At 40.7% G+C, this 23188-nt stretch overlaps 1 protein-coding gene across 2 annotated transcripts; it reads right to left on the bottom strand.

Annotated features, from left to right (window-relative positions):
• Positions 1 to 550: 550 nt before the first annotated feature.
• On the bottom strand, positions 551 to 23175 carry RNMT (RNA guanine-7 methyltransferase). Of its 2 annotated transcripts, none has more exons than XM_060200604.1 (11): positions 22901 to 23175; positions 19546 to 19990; positions 18081 to 18216; positions 14762 to 14887; positions 13177 to 13292; positions 11713 to 11894; positions 7342 to 7506; positions 6138 to 6255; positions 4318 to 4419; positions 3469 to 3502; positions 551 to 761 (listed from the first exon to the last, which is right to left on the bottom strand). In XM_060200604.1, the coding sequence occupies exons 2-11, from the start codon at positions 19951 to 19953 to the stop codon at positions 724 to 726; spliced, it is 1425 nt and encodes a 474-aa protein (XP_060056587.1). In that variant the 5' UTR covers positions 19954 to 19990; positions 22901 to 23175; the 3' UTR covers positions 551 to 723. The 2 variants fall into 2 exon arrangements, with proteins under 2 accessions (XP_060056587.1, XP_060056588.1); XM_060200605.1 differs by lacking the exon at positions 22901 to 23175 and adding an exon at positions 21355 to 21552.
• Positions 23176 to 23188: the final 13 nt, after the last annotated feature.

Raw genomic sequence — 23188 nt, forward strand, 5'->3', positions numbered from 1 at the left:
CTCTAAATATACAGTCTTGATAACTAGAGACTAATTACTGCTAAGTGGAAATTCTTAAAAGAAAATCTGCATGACGACATTTCTGTGATGGCATCTGAAATGTTCTTTCTGACCCAGAATTGCCTCTTAGTGAACAAAGTACTCATTCAAAATGAAATTTAGCAACTGGCTAAAGGGTTAGGTGAATACTTTTCCTGATCTCCTAGAATTGAGTTTTAAACAACTTTAGCAAGACGTATCGAACACTAAGACAGCACTGAACAAAATGCGATCCATTTAATATCGAGAGCAGGGTAGTGAAACAATGAAGTGAGCCAGCACACTCGCAGAGCAGTGTGCTGTATCTGTCCTACTGCTGCAAGAAGGTGAATACTGTAAACAATGAGCGAGAGTCAGAGCACTGTGTGAAGAGTCTGGAGGCTTTAACATGTCACACTCTAACGTTCAAAGGCTAAGAGAGTGGAGACAAATGGATCCTTAGGCATTACTTAAAAAATAGACTTTTCAAGACAAAGGTCCCGACTTATACACACACACACACACACAAAAGTTCCTTCTGTCACAGACAGCAAATGCTGAATTTATACACTAGAATTTCTGGCAGTATCCTGAACATTTTGAATAACTGAGATTAACAAACAGAATGTTGTCAAACTGATTTCAGGTGGATCATTCAAATCTGCAGAAAATGGAACAGCTGTTCTGGTGCAACTGCACATGCGCTCACGGTTGCTTTTCAAATGCAAAAACCAAGTAAATACCTAAAAAGAAAACAAATACAAGTTAAGAGTTTGCTTTCATGGTTACCATCACAGTGAACACAAGCATCTCAATTCTAATCCCTGGATTTTTTTTAACATTAAAAAAATTAACTAGTTAATTATTTTAGGATAAAGACAGAGGATGTGAGAGAACAGGGGGAAGAGAGGGACAGACAGACACCTGCTTCACCACTCATGAAGTGTCCCCGCTGCAGGTGTGTTTGTGTGGGGGAGTTTAAACAGGGTCCTTGCGCATAGTACTATGTGCACTTGACTGGGTGTGCCACCCCTCAGCCCCTAAAATTTTCTAAAGTAGTCTGAGGGGGAAAAAAAAAATCAAAGTATGGAAGCGAGGGAAAAAAAAAAAGTAAACCAAAGAATCTGGCTTAGATCCTTTTACCTGGAATGAGGTAAAAGGATCTAAGCCAGTCCAATGTGCCAGCACTAGTGTGAGTACTCCGGGGAGTCTTCCAGTAAGATACTGGATTGATTTTTATGGTATGGAAGATAACTAGAAAGATGACAAATCCTCAAAACACCACACAAATATTCAAGGCATGCACTGGGACATTCAACAAGAGAGCTAAGGCACAAGGCATTACAACTTGGAGTCCTTAGCCCTTGGGTTAACTCCTGAGTAGAACAGATGAGCCTTCAGACCCTCTAACCTACCCTGCACTGGCAGAGAAATACCATACCAGTTCCCCCAAAATACTTCTCCAGTCAAAGTACTCTCAGCTTCTAACCTACTAGTTCTCGGTTTCTATTAGAATAAATGGGATGCATTGGACCGACCTTCTCGTGGTGCATCCCGTGAGTACCCATTTATTGGGGAAACTGACGATCCTTCCTAGCCGACTGAATCCACATGGATCCCAGTCACTTTCAAAGCCAGCAACAAGCAGACATCAGGCTCAACCTGACGCTGTTGACTGGCTACGGAAGAAGGGCAAACGCTAGAAGAAGAATTAGAATAAATGAATGTTGTTGGCAGTACTGATGGGCAGGAAAGAGGCAGGGCAAGTAAGGAAGCCAAACAGTCCAAAGCAGCCCCAAGACTAAGGGCAGGTCAGTACAGGCCCCTGCTCCACACTCCAGGTAATCAAATCCTCTGCAGTCCAATGTGCCAAACCTACCCACATCACAACTGCACCTCCTACCAACAACTCAGCAGTCCTGCTCTGCCTTAGTTTGGAGTCATTTAAAATCATCCAGACGCAGTATCTGACTTGAGATCAGACATCACAACTCTCTTCTCCAACAACAAAAATATTCTTAAGGGAGTCAGGCGGTAGCGCAGCAGGTTAAGTGCACGTGGTGCAAAGCGCAGGGACTGGCGTAAGGATCCCGATTCAAGCCCCCGGCTCCCCACCTGCAGGGGAGTCGCTTCACAAGTGGTGAAGCAGGTCTGCAGGTGTCTGTCTTTCTCTCCCCGTCTCCCCTCCTCTTTCTATTTCTCTCTGTCCTAATAACAATGACATCAATAACTACAACAATAAAACAAGGGCAACAAATGGGAATAAATAAATAAATATTAAAAATTCTTAAAAAGTCTCACTATATAAACTGCTTTTCCTGTAGGCATTTCAGTTGAGGTTTAAAGATACAAACTGTGGGCTACAGTAAATCCACAGCAATGCCCCACTTCCCATTCACATTTTTAAGTGCTTCTAACTGAGCAGCAGGCTCTAAGATTCAACGAGCTGACCAGCAGAATGCAAACTATAGCATTTTATTTATTCATTTATTTATTTTGCCTCTAGGGTTATTTTGGGGTTTGGTTCAGTGCCTGTACTATGAATCCACTGCTCCTGGAGGTCACTTTTGTTGCCCGTTGTTATTGTTGTTGTAGATGTTTTTGTTGGATAGGACAGAGAGAAATGGAGAGAGGAGGGGAAGACAGAGGGGGGGAGAGAAAGATAGACACCTGCAGACCTGCTTCACCGCTTGTGAAGCGACCTCCCTGCAGGTGGGGAGCCAGGGGTTTGAACTGGGATCCTTACACCTATCTTTGCTCTTTGTGCCATGTGCACTTAACCCACTGTGCTACTGCCCAGCCCAATATAGCACTTTAAGAGACACAGAGGTTAAAAGGTAGAGAGGGACAGAGATATAGTGAGAGAGACCACAGCACAGAAGCTTCCTCCAACGAGGTGGGGGCTGCACTTGAACTTGGGCCGTGCACATGGCAAAGCAGCACACCGTCCAAGTGAACTATTTCACCAGCATCTCACACTTACCCCACTATTGTACCAGGCAAGTTACTCCCCAGTTCCCGCAGCCCTCCATCTTATAGCAGTGTCACTCATCAAAGACCTGACTGATGCGGTGCTGTGGCTCCCACGTGTGAGCTGACCACCATCTTTTATCCTGTCGATTTTCATATTCGCGGCAACCTACATGCCTCAAGCCCGGCGTCATCTGTTTTTTTATTTATACGCTATCACTGATGTTCACACGAGACAGAAGTGTTTTTCTCTACACTATACAGTAGGCTGGTGTGATTACCTGACAGTTTCAGATACTTGGAAGCTCTCCCTCTGCAGGTGGGGACTATGATCTTGAACCTGGGTCCTCGATGGCAACATGAGCGCCCTATGGAGTGCACCACCAGCTGGGCCCTGGGATAATTCTAGAGTTTCAAGCTTCAAGGACTACTTTGTGACAGCGTTTGGAAATGTCAGTAGGTTCACAAGGGGATACTTACTTGCGGCTTCCCACTCTGATTTGCTTAGTGTTCCCTAGTTAAAAAAGAGAGAGAGAGAGAGAGAGAGAGAGAGAAAGGAAGCGTTATGATGTGTTAGCGTATGTGCTTACTTTTCAATGACGGAGGTGCTCTAACAACCCTAACTTAACTATAAGTAAAATTTTGTAGCCAGAATGTGTAAATGATATTAAATCTGTAATGACATCTCACCACAGAAAAAATGGTGAAAAACTATTGACAAATATTATAATCCACTGCTTCTCAACCAAGGATGAATTTTAGAAAAGTGTAACAAAGACAGAACTACAGTAGGGGAAACAGAGTTTTGTGTTTTATAAAGAAGTCACAAAATTAAATACTATACAAAACATAGAAATTACATTTGGTATTGCCAAATAGTAAGAAGCATTCTGATATCCTAATCTATGCTATTTTGCACACACTGACTAGTAAGACATTCTAGTAGTCAAAATAATTTTTTTCCCCCTCCAGGGTTATTGCTGGGGCTCGGTGTCTGCACTAAGAATCCACTGCTCCTGGATGCCCCCCCTCCCCATTTTGTTGTCCTTGTTGTCATTGGATAGGACAGAGAGAAATGGAGAGAGGAGGGGAAGACAGAGAGGGGGAGAGAAAGACAGACACCTGCAGAGCTGCTTCACCGCCTGGGAAGCGACTCCCCTGCAGGTGGGGAGCTGGGGGCTCAAACCAGGATCCTTACACTGGCCTTTGTGCTTTGTGCCACATGCGCTTAACCCACTGCGCCACCACCCAGCTCCCCGTAAAATAATTTCCTAAGCTTCATAAATATATACTTTCCCCCCTATAAATCATGTTAAAAAATAAACTCACCAAAGGTAGCCTTGCTTGCCTATTCTTCATATATTTGGCCGCATGCTCATAGTCATCTTCCTTTTCAGAGGCAAGTCTGGAATTCTCATTAGCAGGATAAGGCTAGGGAAGCAAGTGAAAATTTTCAAGTTAAGGTATCACATTGAAATTTCTAATTCAGAATTAAACAGATGACAATTTCTATGTTTTAGTTCAGTAATACTAATTACACACACTTTCAAAATGAAACAAAAAGAGAAATTCTGGGGTGTCGGGTGGTAGCACACCTGGTTGAGCGCACATTATAGTGTGCAAGGACCTGAGAGCCCCCTGGCCCCACCTGCAGGGCGAAATCTTTGCGAGTGGTGAAGCAGGGCTGCGGGTGTCTCCCTCCCTCCCTATCACTCTCTTCCCTCTTGACTTCTGGCCGTCTCTATCCAATAAATAAAGATAAAAAAATTAAATTAAAAAGAGGAATTTTTCCAGGTCAGATGGATGTAGATAAGTTAACTGTGTGTATGTGTGTGTGTATGTATATATATATATTCCCCCCACCAAGTTTCAAATTCTGTCCTCCACTATTTTAGTGGTGGGAGTGGCATTAAGACAAGTATCTGAAGGGCTGTAGAGCCTGTGTTCCTGAAAGCTGTGTCAAGTGGTGATGAAAACCAAAGGCGCGCTAGGTGTGTGGTGTTTTATGTGTCAAGATTTTCCCCTCGTTTTCACCCATCTCACACAAAAATAAGCCTCTTCTAATTAAAAGCATATATTAACATTTTTTTATTAGAAATACAGGCAGTAAAATCACACTATCTTAGTGACTACTGGTTTTAAAAGACAATTTCATCATTTAAAAGAGAACTCCCCCGACTAAAATTGAGGCCGTGGATGTAGTAGGACACCACTGTTTGCTGAAGCACCATCTAGAAAACCTACAGCAAATGGGCAAGAGCCACGGGACTAGGAACAAATCTGAGCCTCAAGCTACCCACTTCAAGATACGGCTGCTCTGTTCACTTCACAGGGAAATGCGAGCCTAAGTAAGAGTATGTGAAAACTACTTCAGAAATACACTAGGCTCAACTCTAAAAGCCCCATGACCATTTGATGAGTATGATGCTACCGCTCAACAGAATGCTGAGCACTTCAGATCTTCCCAGTAAAGTACTGAGAAAGGTCACATGGAAAACTGACTGTTGACTGCACTGAGTTTAAAGCTTGCTGCTGCTTCCCCTGTTGCACTAGTAGAAGTAGAATCCAGGTTTAAGCAGGTCCCTGCATCAATACCGCTGAAAAAACGGACGAGTCACAAACAGTCCACCATGTAACAGAATTATGCATTGTCTGAGCTTGTCCTGAAACCTGGTCATGAATTTAAATCAGTCCTATAACCTAAGACCATTATTTGAAAGCAGGTCTCAACTCAAGATGACTTTGCATCCCAGTAAGCATCTGGAAATATGCAGACATCTTCTGTTGTCAGAACTGGGGACAAGAACGCTATCAGCACATGGTGGTAGAGATCTGGGATGGTACTCAGCATCCGATAGTATAGAGGCCACCCCCACCAAAAATACTTAGATCCAAATGCCGACAATCTGAGGTCCCAGACTAGAGCAGGAATAGCTAGAAGACAGTAACTAATGATGTTATTCACTAACTCATGGAGGACTTACTGTACCCACTAAGGAGAGTTTCTGTACCACTTTCTGTCCTAGGTCCTTTAGCAAATAAGCCATGTAACTTATATAAATATCCCTACGTGGTCTTGAAAAGGACATCAAAAACAGTCAAACAAGTTTACCATGAATAAAATTTTTACACCTTTTAAAAATATTTACCTCCAGCCCCTGCATTCGTTTTAACAGCATTTTATTTTCATTGTTCTTAATCTTCTCTTCATAGAATTCTAGAAATGTTTTCTTGTAGACTAGTTTCATATTGTACTTCTTTGCCATTCTGAACAACAAACAGAATATTACTCAATGAAAAGACTTCAAAAATATAACTAGTCAACAGCTTTCTCTCATATTAACAGTGATTCGGGGGCTTGACTGGCAATGGCTCCTTTGTAATAGGATGATGAAAAATGAATGAAGTGCAACCACACCTGGACGAAAACGTCACTCAGTCTGCATCTCCATGGGTTAGAGACAGTTTTATTCATGTAACAGACAGGTCAGGAAATACAATGAAAAGGTGGTGAAATGGCGATGAAGAGGTGAGAGATACTGTCCTATTACGCCGCTGAATCAAACCCCAGTGGAAACCCCTTTAAAATACATTGTTTTCATCTATCTTTTGGATTCTTTAGCAAGGTACACTATTAATTTTATTGACATAGTCTCTTTTAAGGAAGGTTCTGAAGAGTTTGGCTTATCTTTCTCATTTCACCAGCTCCTGACTTTGCAAAGCACAGCAGCGTTTATCTGTAGCTTAGCAATCTTGCCATTCTACCGTGTACTACAGATCTTTGCCAGGATATGTCGCAGGCATTCTCTGATTTTCTCCTAGGTAGCTGGAAAAGTCACGATACATTTTTGCATAGTAAAATATGTCATGACTTTTCCGACAACCCAATACATCTAAGACTGATATACCAACGTTACCCATGAGACACTAGTAAATTCAACATCATAGGGAAATATAAGGCAACTTCTAATATGTTCCCTTCATAAGAAAGACATTTGCTTGGTGAAGATTCAGTATTACTATATACTGTAAAAATGATTAGCATTTACTAAAAAAAAATATTCCGCCCTCCAACGTTGGGTATTTTCTGCCATAAACTGAAGGCAGCTGGCTCCCTGCCTTACCAGTAGGACAGATGACTTCCAGAGTCTACGGCCATACCACCCTGAACACGCCCGATCTCGTCTGATCTCGGAAGATGACTTCCAGAAGGAAAGAACAAGTAGCTTTTGGCACAAAGTTATGCTTTGTATTTGAGCCCCATTTAAGGTAAGAGAGAAGGGTAAGCAATTTTGAATATGCCTTACTTTGTAAATCAAGTCGTAAAGAGAATAGTGACTAAGGAATTCTTACTCGACTAGTAATGGGAAGTAAACCAGGAACTCGGGCACATCCACAACACCTTCTAAGTGGAAGTCATATTTGCAGCCAAACAGAGGGTAATCTCCTTTTTTCTGAAATTTCACAGTATATATTTCATTTCCAAATGATTCTGTTTCTGAAGCTCCAAGGCGTTTTCTGTAAGAGTCATTCCCAAATTAAAACAAAAAACTATTAACATGCACTTATTTGATAAGATTATACTATCAAAAAACTATACAGATGTAATTTTAAGAAGACGATCAGTTTTTTAATTGGATCTGAAATACTTTTAAAGAAGCAATAGGCCACTGCAAAGGAAGAGCTCCAGTTCATTTGCTGGCCATGATAATAAACCTAGAGAACTCCAAAGGCTTCCCCAACAAAGTACTGGGAATAATAAACTCAGTTCACAACATACAAAATCAGTACACATAAATCTGTGGCATTTCTGTATACCTCAAGGAGTCAAAGAGGAAAACTACCTTGGAGTGAATCTCACAAAGGAGGTGAAGGGCTTTATGAGGAAAACTGGGACTTTGCCATAAGAAATAGAGAAGGACATACAGAAATGGAAGAACATCCTTTGTTCCTGGATTGATGGGATAACCATAAAAATGACCATTCTGGGCTGGCATAATGGCTCTACAATAGACTTTCATGCCTGAGGTTACCAGGTCCCAGATTCTATCACCAGCGTCACTGTAAGTCAGAGTCGAGCAGTGCTCTCTCATTAAAATAAAAATATTTAGGGGCCGGGTGGTGGTGCACCTGAGCACACATTACGGTGCGCAAGGACCCGGGTTCAAGCCCCTGGTCCCCACCTGTAGGGGGAAGCTCTGCAAGTGGGGAAGCAGGCCTGCAGGTATCTCTCTATCTCCCCCTGTTCTCAATTTCTGGCTGTCCCTATCCAATAAATAAAGATAATAAAATAAATAAATAAATAAATAAGATATTTATTTTACCTCTGGGCAGTAGCACAGCGGGTTAAGTGCACATGGCGTGAAGAGCTAGGAAGGACTAGCATTATGGATCCTGGTTCGAGTCCCCAGCTCCCCACCTGCAAGGGGGTTGCTTCATAGGTGGTGAAGCAGGTCTGCAGGTGTCTATCTTTCTCTCCCCCTCTCTCCATTTCTCTCTGTCCTACCCAACAGTAACAGTGATAGCAGCAAAAACAATAACAACAACAAGGAGGGCAACAACAATGGGGAAAGATGCCTCCAGGAGCAGTGGATTCATAGTGCAGGCACTGAGCCCCAGTGATAACCCTGGAGGCAAAGTAAATAAGTACGTATCTTTAAAAAGAATAAAGTAAAGCAGAAGTACACCAGAGTTTGCAGTGAGTACCTCCCTAACACTTCCTCTCCACTATTCCAAGCTTGGGATCCAGGATTGCTCAACAAATTGTTTGGCTTCGTATGTTAACTCTCTTTTCAATCACCAGGTTCCAGATGCCACCAGGATGCTGGCCAAGCTTCCCTGGATTGAAGACCCCACCAATGTGTCCTGGAGCTCAGCTTCCCCAGAGACCCACCCTACTAGGGAAAGAGAGAGGCAGACTGGGAGCATGGATCGACCAGTCAACGCCCATGTTCAGCGGGGAAGCAATTACAGAAGCCAGACCTTCTACCTTCTACAACCCTGGGTCCATGCTCCCAGAGGGCTAGAGAGTGGGAAAGCTATCATGGGAGGGGGTGGGTTATGGAGATTGGGTGGTGGGAATTGTGTGGAGTTGTACCCCTCCTACCTTATGTTTTTGTTCATTAATCCTTTCTTAAATAAAAAATGAAAAAAAATGAAAAAAAAAAAAAAAAGAATAAAGTGGCCATTCTACCACTTATAATTTCGACACAATCCCTAATAAGATCCCAATGGCATTTTCAAAGAAACTGAACAACCTGTCCAAAAATTTCTGTGGAACCACAAAATAACCAAAGCACTTTCAAGGAAAGGTATCACATCCTCCAGCTTCAGTTTATACTACAAAGCAACAGTAATTAAAACAGCATGGTACTGGAATAAAAATGGACACGTGGATCAATGGAGTAGAGCCAAGAGCCCAGAAAATGAGCCCACATATAAACAGCTAATATATGACAAAGGGGCAAAAGGCATTCAATGGATTAAAGAAGGTCTCTTCACCAAACAGTGCTATGAAAATTGGACAGTCCGGGGGCCAGGTGGTGGCACACCTGGTTGAGTGGACATGTGACAGTGCACAAGAACCCAGGTTCAAGCTCCTCATCCCCACCTATAGGGCGAAAGTTTCATGAGTGGTGAAGTAGGTGGGCTGCAGGTGTCTCTCTGCCTCGCCCCCTCCCAATTTCTGGTTCTCTCTATCCAATAGATAGAGATAACGATAACAATAATAATAAGAAGAAGAAGATTGGACAGCCACATGCAGAAAAGCAGGAAAGTGAAACCAGACCAGCTCCTAGCATCATGCACTAAAGTCAAGTCAAAATGAAGGAAAGATCTGGACATTAGGCCAGAAACTCTAAAATTTATAGAAGAAAACTTTGCAGGATCTTCACATCAAAGATGTATTTGAAGACTCAGCTCCATGGGTGTGGAAAATGAAAATGAGTAGATAAGCAAGCTACACAAAGATAACCAGGCATCCCAGAAAATGGGAAAAGCTATTTGCACGTTCCATATCCAATAAGAGACTGATATCAAGCATCTGTACAGAACTGGCACAGATCTAAAAAAGAAGTAAAAACACTTGCCCCCCCCCCCAAATAGTGGGTCAAAGAACTGAACATATACACATGCCCTACAGGCACATGAAGAAATGCTCCATTTCACTCATCATCAGAGAAATGCAAATTAAAACTACACTGAGATTCCATCTCTCACCTGCGAGAATGGCTCCCATTAACAAGACAAGGCAATGACAAGTGTTCATAAGGATGTGGAGAAAAAGGGACTCGGCTACACTGCCGGTGGGAATGCAAAGCCAGTGTCTGGAGTCCTTGAACAAACGCACACGGAATCACCTTATGACCCAGCAATGCACTCTCGGGCATTAGTCCAGTGGACACGCAAACACCAGTTAGAGGAGACACGCGCGTCCCTGTACTCAGAGCCGCAATCTTCACAGCAGCCAAAGAGCGGAAGCAGCCTAGATGCCCATCAGCAGATGACTGGCTGAAGAAGTGATGGGATAGATATCCCACAGAATACTGCTATGTGAGCAAAGATATTATTCCCTTTGGCACACAAGATGGGTGGGACAAGAGGAGATTATATCTAGTGAAACAAGAAATCAAAGACAATTACCAGTCGGCTTCACTCACATTGTGTGATCTACAGAACTAACAAGCAAGCAAACTGTTTCTAAGACTTTGTAAGGACTGTACTGTATACTGGTGATCTTTGGGAGGTAGGAGTGTGGTAAATACAGAACTTTGGTGGTGGGTCTGGTGTACAACTATACACTGTAATCTTATAACCTTGTAACGTACTAGAATCACAAATAAAAAAATATAAACTATTATCTGGCAAATTGTTCTAAACATTAGATATTAAAAATTATAAATGTGGGGCCGGGTGGTGGTGCACCTTGTTGAGCACACGTTATAATGCGCAAGGACCCGGGTTCAAGCCCCCAGTCCCCACCTGCAGGGGGAAAGCTTCACAAGTGGTGAAGCTGTATTGCAGGTGTCTGTCTCTCTCCCTCTCTGTCACCTCCTTCCCTCTTGATTTCTGGCTGTCTCTATCCAATAAATAAAGACAATTTTAAAAAAGATTTAATAAAAAAATTATAAATGCATTTGAAACTTAAAAAGGGGGTGGTGGGGGAAGAACTAGTATGGCAGAAATCATTAACAACTTACTAATAATAATGACTGCAAAGGGTCTGGAAGTCTCACTCAGTAGAGCGCACACTGTCATGTGGAAGAGCCTAGATTCAAACCCTTGGTAAGCACATGGAAGCACCATGCAAAGTCTAAGTGAAGTAGGTCTGCAGTGTTTCTTCCCCCACCCCTTCACCTCATCTCCGAAAAATTAGATACTAAAATAAAAATAATAATAAGTAAATACTAGGCTGAAGTAGTTATCATCATCATGACAGCTGACTAAATGCCTCAGTATTAATCTGCAATTTGTTAAGCACTGTAAGCTCTGGATCAGTGTACTATCAGTCTCCAACATAAAACATAAAGATGTTTCAGAGGTTCACTTGTAAATCTGGTTTTTGATTGCAAATTTTAAGAACCTGTTCAAATACATTATCAAAGTCCTTGACCCATGTAAGATCAACATGGCATGTTTCCTAAGTTCTATTTCTGGTATTTGTTAATTTTAACAAAGCTTAACATTGAGCACTTTATAAATTGAAATATAGCAACAAGTACTTACACGAGTTCAAAGCTATTGGGAGTGGTACCTATAAAATAGCCCCCGGGAATAAGTCTCTCACAGGCATTTCGCAGCATTGTGTCAGCCTGCTCACAGGACTCGAATGAGTAATGATAAGCAAACTGACAACTGCAGAGGTCAAACTGCATTTCTGGATCACGATATTTGTCAACCAAGAATGTCTGAAACAAATTGAAATCTATTGAAGTTTTTTTTATAATAATTTGTTTGTTTATTTATTTATTTTTAAATATTTATTTATTTATTTATTCCCTTTTGTTGCCCTTGTTGTTTCATTGTAGTAGTTATTATTGTTGTTGTCGTTGTTGGATAGGACAGAGAGAAATGGAGAGAGGAGGGGAAGACAGAGAGGGGGAGAGAAAGATAGACACCTGCAGACCTGCTTCACCACCTGTGAAGTGATCCCCCTGAATGTGGGGAGCTGGGGGCGCGAACCAGGATCCTTCTGCCCTTCCTTGTGCTTTGTACCACCTATGCTTAACCCGCTGCACTACAGCCCGACTCCCCTATTGAAGTTTTAAAGATAGTGACAATATAGAAATTCCCAATGAGTTAGTTTCTAGAGTAACATACTAAAAATAAAAGTAAAAAAAAAAGTTAAATAAATAAATAAATAAATAAAAATAAAAGTAGACCTTTCTCACCAATTCTTTCTTTAGGTAACCAACATATAAAAGCTTGAATGGCATCAACCTTTAATCTGGTTCAACAGAATTTTACTCTCATTTCCACAGCAATCTTTAAAAGTAGGTTTTAAAATTATCAATTATTAAAAAAAAAAAAAAAGCCAGTCTTTTTTATCTGGCTTTACTGGAAAGTGGAAGTAAAATGATGTCAGATAGCAACTGAGGTTAACAAAACCACAAAGCTGAATTTCAGGATCTTTTAAAAGGCTTTTAAAGAGGTTTCCAACTTTGTAGCAGTGTACTACCACTCTTCTCACTTTCGAAACTGCAAACGAAATGTGCGGTTAAGTATATATCTGTTACAGTTTAATGAACTCATGAGTCTGAAAAAGAACAAAGTTCAAAGTGAAACACCAATCAAGTACTTCTCTAGTTCTTGAATTTCATAATTAAGATCTTCAGAAGCAGGTGGAAGATGGAAAAAAACACTCTGAATGTTGGGAACCTACTCTAATGAACTACACAATGAACAGAGCATATTATGAGGTCATTCTTACTTCAAATTTAAAAAAAATTAATGTTACCTAAATAGTAAAAGAACAACAGGATTTCACATGTTCAATTATAGCACAAAATACCTATCTAGTAGTCGTTCAAGGAAATTCATTATGAGACTTTCTAATTAAAAATGCATGTCCCAGGATTCTTTAAGTTTCACAAAACATTTAAAAATCATAAAGGAGCTGATCTTTCAATCATTTTCCCAGATAAAAATATACATATTTTTTTAAAATCAAAATTTTATAAAGACCTGTACCTTTGAACAATCAGCAGTTATAAATTCTGGGCTGAACATATACTCATTATCACGACAACGATTTTTCATTTCCTCATATCTCTGTTGACATTGTTTGATAGAAACATCAGCAATATCTGGGGGGACAAGCATTATTGTCAAAAGATCCATAGATAACAAGCTGTAAATGCAAATATGGCACAAATCTAGACATTATCTCAACATGGCATGAAGTGTACCTTTTATAGAAGCAAAAATAAAACCTTTTCTTCAAAATAAGAGAAGTCTCTATCAATGCAAATGCCTTATTGTTTTGCAAGACACTGAAAACATCCTCAGTAGTAAAGGAGGGGTAAGGCACTGACAATACTAAATATATTCTTCATTTCTAAGTGAACAGCAAGGAGCAGAAGTAGAAGCTGGGTGTCGTTTAATGACGGCCTAGATATGACACAGCTGGCCTCTCAAGCATGAAGGCCCCATCCCCTGGCATTGCAGATGTCGAAATGATACTCTCCTCTCTGAAAATAAGTCTTGGTTCTTAAACATAAGTCTTTCAACATTTATGTGAGGAAGTGGAAATTAACAAAACGCTTCTCCTATGTGTTGAAGTTTGAAGTTTATTATTATTATTTGCCTCCAGGGTTATCACCGGGGCTGGGGGCCTGCACTACATTTCCACCGCTCCTGGAGGCTATTTTTTCCCCTTTTGTTGTCCTTGTTTCTTATCATTGCTGTTATTGCTGTCATTGTTGTTGGATAGGACAGAGAGGAATTGAGGAGGGGAAGACGGAGAGGGGGAGAAAAAGAGACACCTGCAGACCTGCTTCACCGCTTGGGAAGCGACTCCCCTGCAGGTGGAGAGTGGGGCAGGTGGGCAGGCTCAAACAGGGATCTTTATATCTGTCCTTGTGCTTCATGCCACATGCGCTTAACCTGCTGTGCTACCCCCACCCCTGATTGTTAATTCTTAAGGAGTAAGACCACTGTGACTAACAAGTCTTATAAAACATTTCCTCAGTTAGAAAGAAGTCTGTTTTGTGTTGATGTACACTGAATGCTCCTTAGAAAATAATTTTTACTTGAAAAATTATTGTGTTTCTAGAAAGAAACACAAAACATTATTCAGAGTGGTAATGTGACACGTCTTCCTTAAAAATAAACAATATGGGTGGGCCCACACAGCAAAGAAAACCGACAGTATTTGGTGTCAATTATAAAATCATAGCTTTCAAGTGAAAATGGCAACTTCTGAAACACCATGGACTGGTGGTGGCTGTACAGGGCGGGCAGGAAAGTCATGATGCACTCTTGCACAGAAAAACAGGAAAATACATTCACTTCCTAAGTATTCATCAAATGATGTGTCACAGCAGAATGAATATGTAGACAGTTGTGAGAACCCAGTTCCTTCCCACTGTTCCAGTCTCCAATAATGGAGGCTCAATTTATTTAAAAAACAAACAAACAAATCTGATATGTAGTCCCCAGGTATCTCACTGTAATGTAACTTCAGCGTCACACTGACAAACACGGTCATTCTTACTTTCTCTTTACCTGCCTAGCCACAGTCATCCATTCTGGTGCCATTATTTATTTATTTTACCTGTACAAACCAGCTTGTTAATTCTTCCCTTTTTCCACTTGAGTAAATCACCACCTTTACCACACCCCAGGTCCAGGACGGTGATATCATGTTTTTTTTTCTGTCGTACTTTTTCTAAAAATTCTCCTAAAAGAGAGAAATGTCATAAAAAAAGAAAATTCCCTTTCACTAAAGCATAAACTATTATCCCTAATAACATACTAACTTCTGCTTGACAGTATAGATTTAAAATGTTACATATCCCTTTCTGTATCTAATTTACAATATTTGGCAAGCATTTCAAAATATGACTAAGATTTAATCAACTTGATGCTCTGGTAATCAAAGGCGAAAGAATATGTTTAGAAAGTAAAAATGGGTTCCTGAGGCTACTTTCAGAATGATTCAATGTTTTATTACACATACATATATGGAAATATGTAATATATAATATACACATATATGTATGTGTATATCTATTCCCCCCCCCCCCCAGCACTGCTCTGCTCTAGCTTATAGTGGTGCTGAGGATTGAACCTAGGACTTTGGAGCCTCAGGCATGCAAGTCTCTGAATAAGCATTGTGCTACCTATTCCCACCTATATTTTAAATCTTACTACAAGAATACTCAACATTTGTTGTTCATAAGAGAATTCTATGTAGCTTTCTCTTGTTGAAGCATTTCATTTATTATATGCTTAAGAAAATAAAATTAACAAGTTCACAAGAGTGCTTGATTTACAGAAAAGATACCAAGCTTACAACAAAAATATAGTTAAAAAAAAAAACAAACACGTGGTGCAAAGCGCAAGGACCGGTTGAAGGATCCCGGTTCAAGCCCCCGGCTCCCCACCTGCAGGGGAGTTGCTTCACAGGCGGTGAAGCAGATCTGCAGGTGTCTATCTTTCTCTCCTCCTCTCTGTCTTCCCCTCCTCTCTCCATTTCTCTCCATCCTATTCAACAACGACAACAATAATAACTACAACAATAAAACAACAAGGGCAACAAAAGGGAATAAATAAATAGTAAGAAAACAAACAAACACAAAACTCTTAATTTTACCATCATAATTTTAAGACCTTTACATAAAAATGGAATCTTTCATTCCAATCCACAAAAATATTAGCAGCAGTCTCCTTCACACTGTCAATTGGTAAAAACATCATCTAAAGGGATATTACTAATCTTTGATAATGAAAGTATTCTGCAATTCTAGTTGTTTTATTCTTTCTCCATCACTGGTGACTAAAATTTCTTTTTTTGTCTACTACTGGGCTGTCAGAAAAGTGTTGATGCATTTCTGCACAGAAAAACAGAAAAGTACATCATGAGGGGTCGGGCGGTGGCGCAGTGGGTTAAGCGCATGTGGCGCAAAGCGCAAGGACCTGCGTAAGGATCCCAGTTCAAGCCCCCGGCTCCCCACCTGCAGGTAGGTCGCTTCACAGGCGGTGAAGCAGGTCTGCAGGTGTCTGTCTTTCCCCCTCTCTCTCTGTCTTCCCCTCCTCTCTCCATTTCTCTCTGTCTTATCCAACAATGAACAACATCAACAATGGCAATAATAATAACCACAACGAGGCTACAACAAGGGCAAAAGGGGGAAAAAACGGCCTCCAGGAGCGGTGGATTCATGGTGCAGGCACCGAGCCCACAATAACCCTGGAGGGGGAAAAAAAAAAAAAAGAAGCACATCATGACTTTTCCAACAGTCCAACACTCTACTATGCAAATACTTCTGCAGAAAGTTTTCAATGTCTACAGGAGAGTAATTTCAGCTAAAGTACTCTATATTAAATTTTCTGCTAGGAATCTCAGGAGAAAAATCAAATATCAGATTGAAAGAGTAAAAAAAAAAAGCAGTAATTAGAAAAATCTCTTTACTTTTAAGATCTTATAAAAAGTCACTGTGAAAAGGTATTCAAAGACTTCTTTATCATATTCAAGGACAGTACTAAGTTATTTACCAAGGTATAAAGCATCAACAAGAGAAAAGTCAATGACAATGAACAGGACTTAAGAGAAAGTAAAAACAAACAAACAAACAAACAAAAAACAGAGAGCTTGGCACAAGCCGCATGATTTGCATCAGTGCAGAGACAGGTGCAGAAAGCTAATCGCCCATTGAGGGAGTTGCTGAGACAGCTGAAGAATACTATAAATACACTGAGGGAAAGTTTTGCTAGATCTGACTTAGGTCTTTAATAACTATTTGTGTTCCTGATTATAGAAATGAAAGCAACAAAGAAAGTGAGGCTGAACTTTAAAAATACTGTTTCAACAAATAAACACGAGTACATGACATATCACAAAACATGTCCTAGGATAAATTATCTGTATCAGAGGGTGGATGACAAGGAAAAAGCTAAAAAGAAATTATGACTACAAAGGTCCCATGATTACCTTAAAGGTGTAAACTAAAAATAGCACACTAAATTTGCCAAAAGGGAAAAAAAAATGGGGGGAGGGAGGGCTCCCTGCTACTCAAGCTGACAGAGCAGATAAGCCATATTGTTGTGATGAGGCCTGAATACTAAAAAAAGGAGACAGAACATTAAATGTACTTGAAGTAATGAGTCTAGTCACCCCTAACACTTCCTAAATGAAAATTCACCTTTGATAACTGATAAATAACAGTTTTATCATTAAAACCAGTAGAAAGTACCCATAATTTGCATTTTTTTTCTTTCCAAGATAATCACCAAAGCATTCTTTTTCCCTAATACTGATTTAACAAGGGAAAAAAAAAAAAAAAAACCACCTTCTGGTGAGAAAATGCAAAATACACTGGCTCGTCCAAGTTCTCTAAACTCACACTAAGAGTACGCTAAGAGTACTAGACAATACAGTAAGTGAACTCTGAGTTGTATTTTTCTTTTTTGCAACGGCTTCCATGTAATTACAAAGGTGAGTTTCTAGAGATAAAATGCTCTCTCTAAAACAAGTTGAATGTCTTTATCAACACAAACTTTATTTCTTCTCCAAACACCATACAGGGAAAAACAAGGACAATCAGAACAAGATCTTTACCGGCATATTGAAAGTCCTTTGAGAGAAAAAATTGTTGACAATATATATTTTCTTGATTTAACTGAGTGTTTAATCCAGCAATGTGGCTGTTATGAAATTATCAGAGTCAAATAGAATAATAATAGCACCTGAACACCTGAATTCAACTATTAGTAGAACACACTGTCTTTTTTGAAGACCTAGCTCTAGTTCTGGCTCCAATTTTATAAAGCCAAAGGTTGACTAGTAAGTGAATAGCAATTAGTGACTTTGGGGAGAAAAAACAGATTTGAGTAGAAACTAAAAATCCCAACCTCTAGTTCAAAAGCAATCATACCAATGAGAACACTTTTCATCCAATTATTAAAGTTTCTTAGGTAAAAAATACGACTTTCACTACGTTTGTCCAAACCAACTTCTGGAAGTTCATTATAGTGAGTAGCTACTGCTGAACTGTGTCCTTCTTCCAGCTTCTGAAATAGAGGAATGGGACAAAACTTAGAATCAGAGCTTGCAAAAATAAGCAAACAAAGTAAGCCCCACAGGACATCTGACCTATACAGAAGGGGAAAGCATCACTGAAACTGGGAAACCTCACCAAGCAAAAGTGAGCGTTAGAGACAGAAACACCACTAATTATTTTCCCTATTTATAAAAAAAAAAAAATCTTATTTTAAATGTTCATACTGATGAAAATCTATGTAATTTTAACAAAACCAGTACTCTCCCAGATTTTTGATTTATTCAACTCAATGAATGCCAGTCAGTGGATGGAATTCCTAGAAGGAAATAAAATTGGGATAAGTTGGAATATACTGTAAGATTGTTGTGAAAATTAAATGAGATTGAACACACAAGAAGACTAGGAGTTAATAGGCTGTGTTCAGTGCCAGTGATTTGCAGTATTATTTGCTATGATTCTTGTCTGGCAGTTTCAACTCCTGCTCCCTTCCTAAAGCCCTACACATTCTGTCCAAATGCCACAGGTTAGTGAGTTTCAGATCCCCCAGTTCCCAGGCCAACCTAAGCACCCATCTTTTCCTCACTTTATTATTTACACACAAGTTATTTACATCCAAGTTTTAAAACTGCTCACTTGAAAAGTGAACCAAAGTGCTAGTAAAAATTTGAAAAGTATACATATGAGTTCCTCTCTATTACAAGAATTAACTTTCCACCTATAATAGATGTCCAGAGATGCTGACAGTGCTTATTATTCACTGGAATAATCTTTCTCTCTAAAACCAGATCCAGCTTCGGACTACTTTACAATATGAAATCATGGCTTTCTATTCCTTGTGCACCTTGCTAAGTATCAGACTCTTGCATCCACTTAGCTAAAATTTCATGTATCCTTCCCAATTAAGAAGTCAGAAATAATGCAGTTAAATTACATTGTTAGGGCATAAAGCACATTATGACTTTTAAGATGTGTAATTTAAGTGATAATTTCAACTACTTCAGACACTGACAAAAAGAGATGAATACCTAAAAAGAAGACAAGTGACTGAAACCTTACATGCTTGTCTTTCTCAAAACAAACAAAAAACCAAAAAAAAAAAAAAAAAAAAAAACCACCCCACAAATCATAAGAACTTGGATACAAGATAACAATTATCTCATCAGAAGCAGCACCTAAATTAAAAGCAAATCCAAGAGCAGAAAAATTACTCTATCATAAGGTCACTCTTGCTAAAAACGGAACATTAAGTTATTAAGATCATGTAAAAACCAGCATTATCTCACAGCTATCCCACGTCACTTAGACATAATCCTTTACAAATAAAACACATTCAACATACTCTTTGCTTCTGAGGAACAGCCTCAACTTCTCTTTTTCTTTTTATCTGAGTCCCATCTCCAACAGGTTCTTTTGGGAAATCATCAAGCTCCAGTTTCCTTTTCCTTGAAATGCCTTCATCATCACCAGAACCTTTTTCCTCCAGGACGAGTTCGGCATTACGTACTCTCTCCTTGGGCGGAGTGTCTTCACAGTTGGAACTTTCCTGTAGTTCGCCTTCGGATTCTATTTTTCTCTTTCTAGGACTGTTCACCTGCCCACAGGTAGGGGCCTTTTCAGAAAGCCCAGTGTCAGTAGTAGTAGTGTTTTCATTAATACTGAATGAAGGCTCTGTTTCTAAATCTATTAATGCTTTTGCCTCTTCAAGAGAAATCTTTTCACAGTCCTCTGCATTTGCACAATTTTCCATTTTGATTACTTAAATAGATGGTAAATCTTCATCAACACTGCAATGATAAAGGCTTGGTATTATTTGCAAAGACTGAGACTTTAAACCATCTTTTTTTTTTTTTTTTTTTTTAAGATAAGAGAGTGAAGAGACAGAGGAGGAAAGACACTGCACACAGCATGCTTCACCCCTTGTGAAGCTTCCCCTTTGCACAGTGCACCCATGTGGTGGCCAGGGGGTCAAAGCCAGATCTTCCTGCATGGCAAAATATAAACCCTTATCAGGCTGTGAGCTGTCTCCTGGTTCCCTTTAAAATAATTTTAGGGCTAAGAAGATAGTGTAATGGTTATGCAAAGAGACTTTCATATCTGAGGCACTGCCTGGACCCAAAGTTTTTTTCCTTTAAGACTTATTTCGGGCAGGGGTAGATAGCATAATGGTTATTCAAAGAGACTCATGTGCAAGGTTCCGAAGTCCCAGGCTCAATCCCCCGCACTACCATAAACCAGATCTGAGCAGTGCTCTGGTGTTTCTCTCTGCATATTTCTCTCAAAAATAAATAAACTAAAAAAAAAAAAAAAAAAAAAGATTTGTGTGTGTGTGTCTGTGAAAGAGAGAGAGAGACAGAAAGAGAGACAGAGAGACACAGAGAGAGAACACCACAGCATCACTCTGGCAGATGTAATACTTGGGACCAAGTCCCTGCTCGAGAATTCAAGCTCTAGTTATTGTCTACCTCCCAGGCTACTGGAAGCTTTCTGCTTGTTTTTTTTTTTAATATAATCAACTCTAAGTTGTTGTTGTTTTTTTTAATCTCACTACAATGAGAATACTTTTAACAGTGTAAACTGGTATATACTACACATTAATTTCTGCACATGCTAATGGAAAACATTAATTATGATTCCCAAGAATGTCTACCACCTTACTCATAAAAGTCACCATTAACATTAAAAATGAAAGTATGGGCATCTAAGTATTAATTTCTACTGTGATCTGTACTTTATTTGCTTCCCAAATGGCGTGCATGGCACTATCAAATTTCATGTAGGCACAGCGGGATTAAGAAAAAATGGAATCTGACATTTGAAGATATTACAGACATACTTCAAGTAACTGAATTTCCATTGAGTACACTGCATTAAATACCTTTCAGGTTCGAGCCCCCAGTTCCCCACCACTTTGCAAGTGGTGAAGCAGGTCAGCAGGTGTCTGTCTGTCTTTCTCTCCTCCTGTCTTCCCCTCCTCTCTCGATTTCTCTCTGTCCTATCCAATATCAACAGCTATGACAACAGTAACAACTACAACAAGCGCAACAAGGGCAACAAAACGGGAAAAATGGCCTCCAGGAGCAGTGGATTTATAGTGCAGGCACCGAGCCCCAGCGATAACCCTGGATGCAGAAATAAATAAATAAAATACCTTTCAGAATCATGGCAGGTTTGGCTGAGATTCTGGTGGCACCGCAGAAAATTACTGTGAAACTATAACCGAAACTGGGAGGGTGGAAAGTCATGCCAAGCCTTGAAATGTCCACTTTCTCATGCACATGACCTATGTTCTCACCTAAGTCCAAGAGGTTTCCCCACCACACTGGAGTAAGATTGAACACTGCAGTCTTTTCCCTCTCTTTCACTTTCTCTCTCCATCTGAAAAGAACTGGCTCAAGAGCAGAACAAACCAGTAAGCTAATTTAACAATAAGGTTAAGGTAATGGGTAAAAGCAAATCATGTAAACTGGAAGGGTTTCAACAAATAGTAATTTTTACTGATTAGGGTTTCAGGCCACAAAAACCATTATGTGCAAACGCAGAACTGAATGAGAGTGCGATGGGGGGGGGGGGTGTATTTCAAAATAATTACTGTAAGTGGTCATTTAGTAAAACTGACCAATGAATGACTAAGTCCCGTATCTCCTCCCTGCCAGGTAACTTCCCAATAAAGAATCGAAACTAGTTTTAAATTCACGTAAACCAACCTGATTTAGCAACTCAGCTGTAATCACTGCTTATAAATGCTATTGGAATTGAGTTCGTTTTGACTCAGATAAGCCAAATATGTCCACAGAAGCGGGCATGAGAAAAACTTAAGTTCGGGGAGTCGGGCGGTGGCGCAGCGGGTTAAGCGCAGGTGGCGCAAAGCGCAGGGACCGGCATCAGGATCCCGGTTCGATCCCCCAGCTCCCCACCTGCAGGGGAGTCGCTTCACAGGCGGTGAAGCAGGTCTGCAGGTGTCTGTCTTTCTCTCCCTCTTTCTGTCTTCCTCTCCTCTCTCCATTTCTCTCTGTCCTGTCCAACAACGACGACATCAGTAACAGCAACAGTAATTACAACAATAAAACAAGGGCAACAAAAGGGAATGAAAGAAAGAAAGAAAGAAAGAAAGAAAGAAAGAAAGAAAGAAAGACCTTAAGTTCGGTTGGTCGGAGTCAACGACAATGCCACGCCACCGCCAATAAATAACTAAATAAACAAAATTAGAATACTTGAAACCAATCGTCAAAGTGTCAACTCCAGAAGCGGAAAAAAACCTGCCTCTCCAAAACCACGAGGTGAGGCGTCGTCAATCTGCTGAGAGATGAACATGAAATGACTCGGTGCTTCCGAGCTGGGTTTCCCTGCCCAGCTGAAGCGGGTCTCGCTCCGCACGGGGGTTTCTCCCAGAGGGAGCCCGGCTGGGCCTGCGCCTCTCCGCGCCGGCTACACGGCTGCACCGGATTAACACGGGACCGGGGACGGGGCGCGGGGTTCGAGAGGGACGCATCACAGGCAACAAGAATTCGATCGAAATCCACCACCCTCTTCCGTCTTGGCCTAACTTTAAATAACAGCAACAACAACAACACCCCCCCCCAAAAAAAAAAAAAAAACCCAAAAAACTAAAGATCGAGTTTTGGATCGGCAGCTGCAGAAGCTTCTTTGGGCCTAGTCTCCCTACCGCACCCACCCCCATCCCCATCGCATTTGACCCTGGGGTGGGGCTTGGTGCAGATCCTCGGGCTTGTCTGGCCGCTGGCTCGCCAGCTCAAGAAGGGCAACAACGCCCGTCCACACTCGCTGGTGTTGCCCATTCTGTTTCAGGTCCGGGACATAATAATGCCACGGGACGGGCAGCGAAGGTTCAGGCCTACTGTGTGATGCTGGGCCCAGACAGGAACCGATGGGTCCCTTCCATCCCACGTCGATGGAGGGACAAGGGACAAAAGAGAAAGGAAGGGCCAGACCAGACAGTTGCAGCCGCCACACTCACCCATACA

Source organism: Erinaceus europaeus, chromosome 10 (genome assembly GCF_950295315.1).
Source record: "Erinaceus europaeus chromosome 10, mEriEur2.1, whole genome shotgun sequence".
NCBI classification, from domain to species: Eukaryota; Metazoa; Chordata; class Mammalia; order Eulipotyphla; family Erinaceidae; genus Erinaceus; species Erinaceus europaeus.

What these genes read in the sequence shown, in the direction of transcription:
- RNMT (XM_060200604.1), bottom strand. Translation starts at nt 19,953, where the DNA reads ATGGAAAATTGTGCAAATGCAGAGGACTGTGAAAAGATTTCTCTTGAA. An exon ending in CTGTTCCTCAGAAGCAAAGA is followed by an intron (nt 18,217 to 19,545) that starts GTATGTTGAATG and finishes CCTCTATTTCAG; the next exon opens with AAGCTGGAAGAAGGACACAG. An exon ending in ATCAGAGTGGGAAGCCGCAA is followed by an intron (nt 762 to 3,468) that starts GTAAGTATCCCC and finishes TTTTCTTTTTAG; the next exon opens with GTATTTACTTGGTTTTTGCA.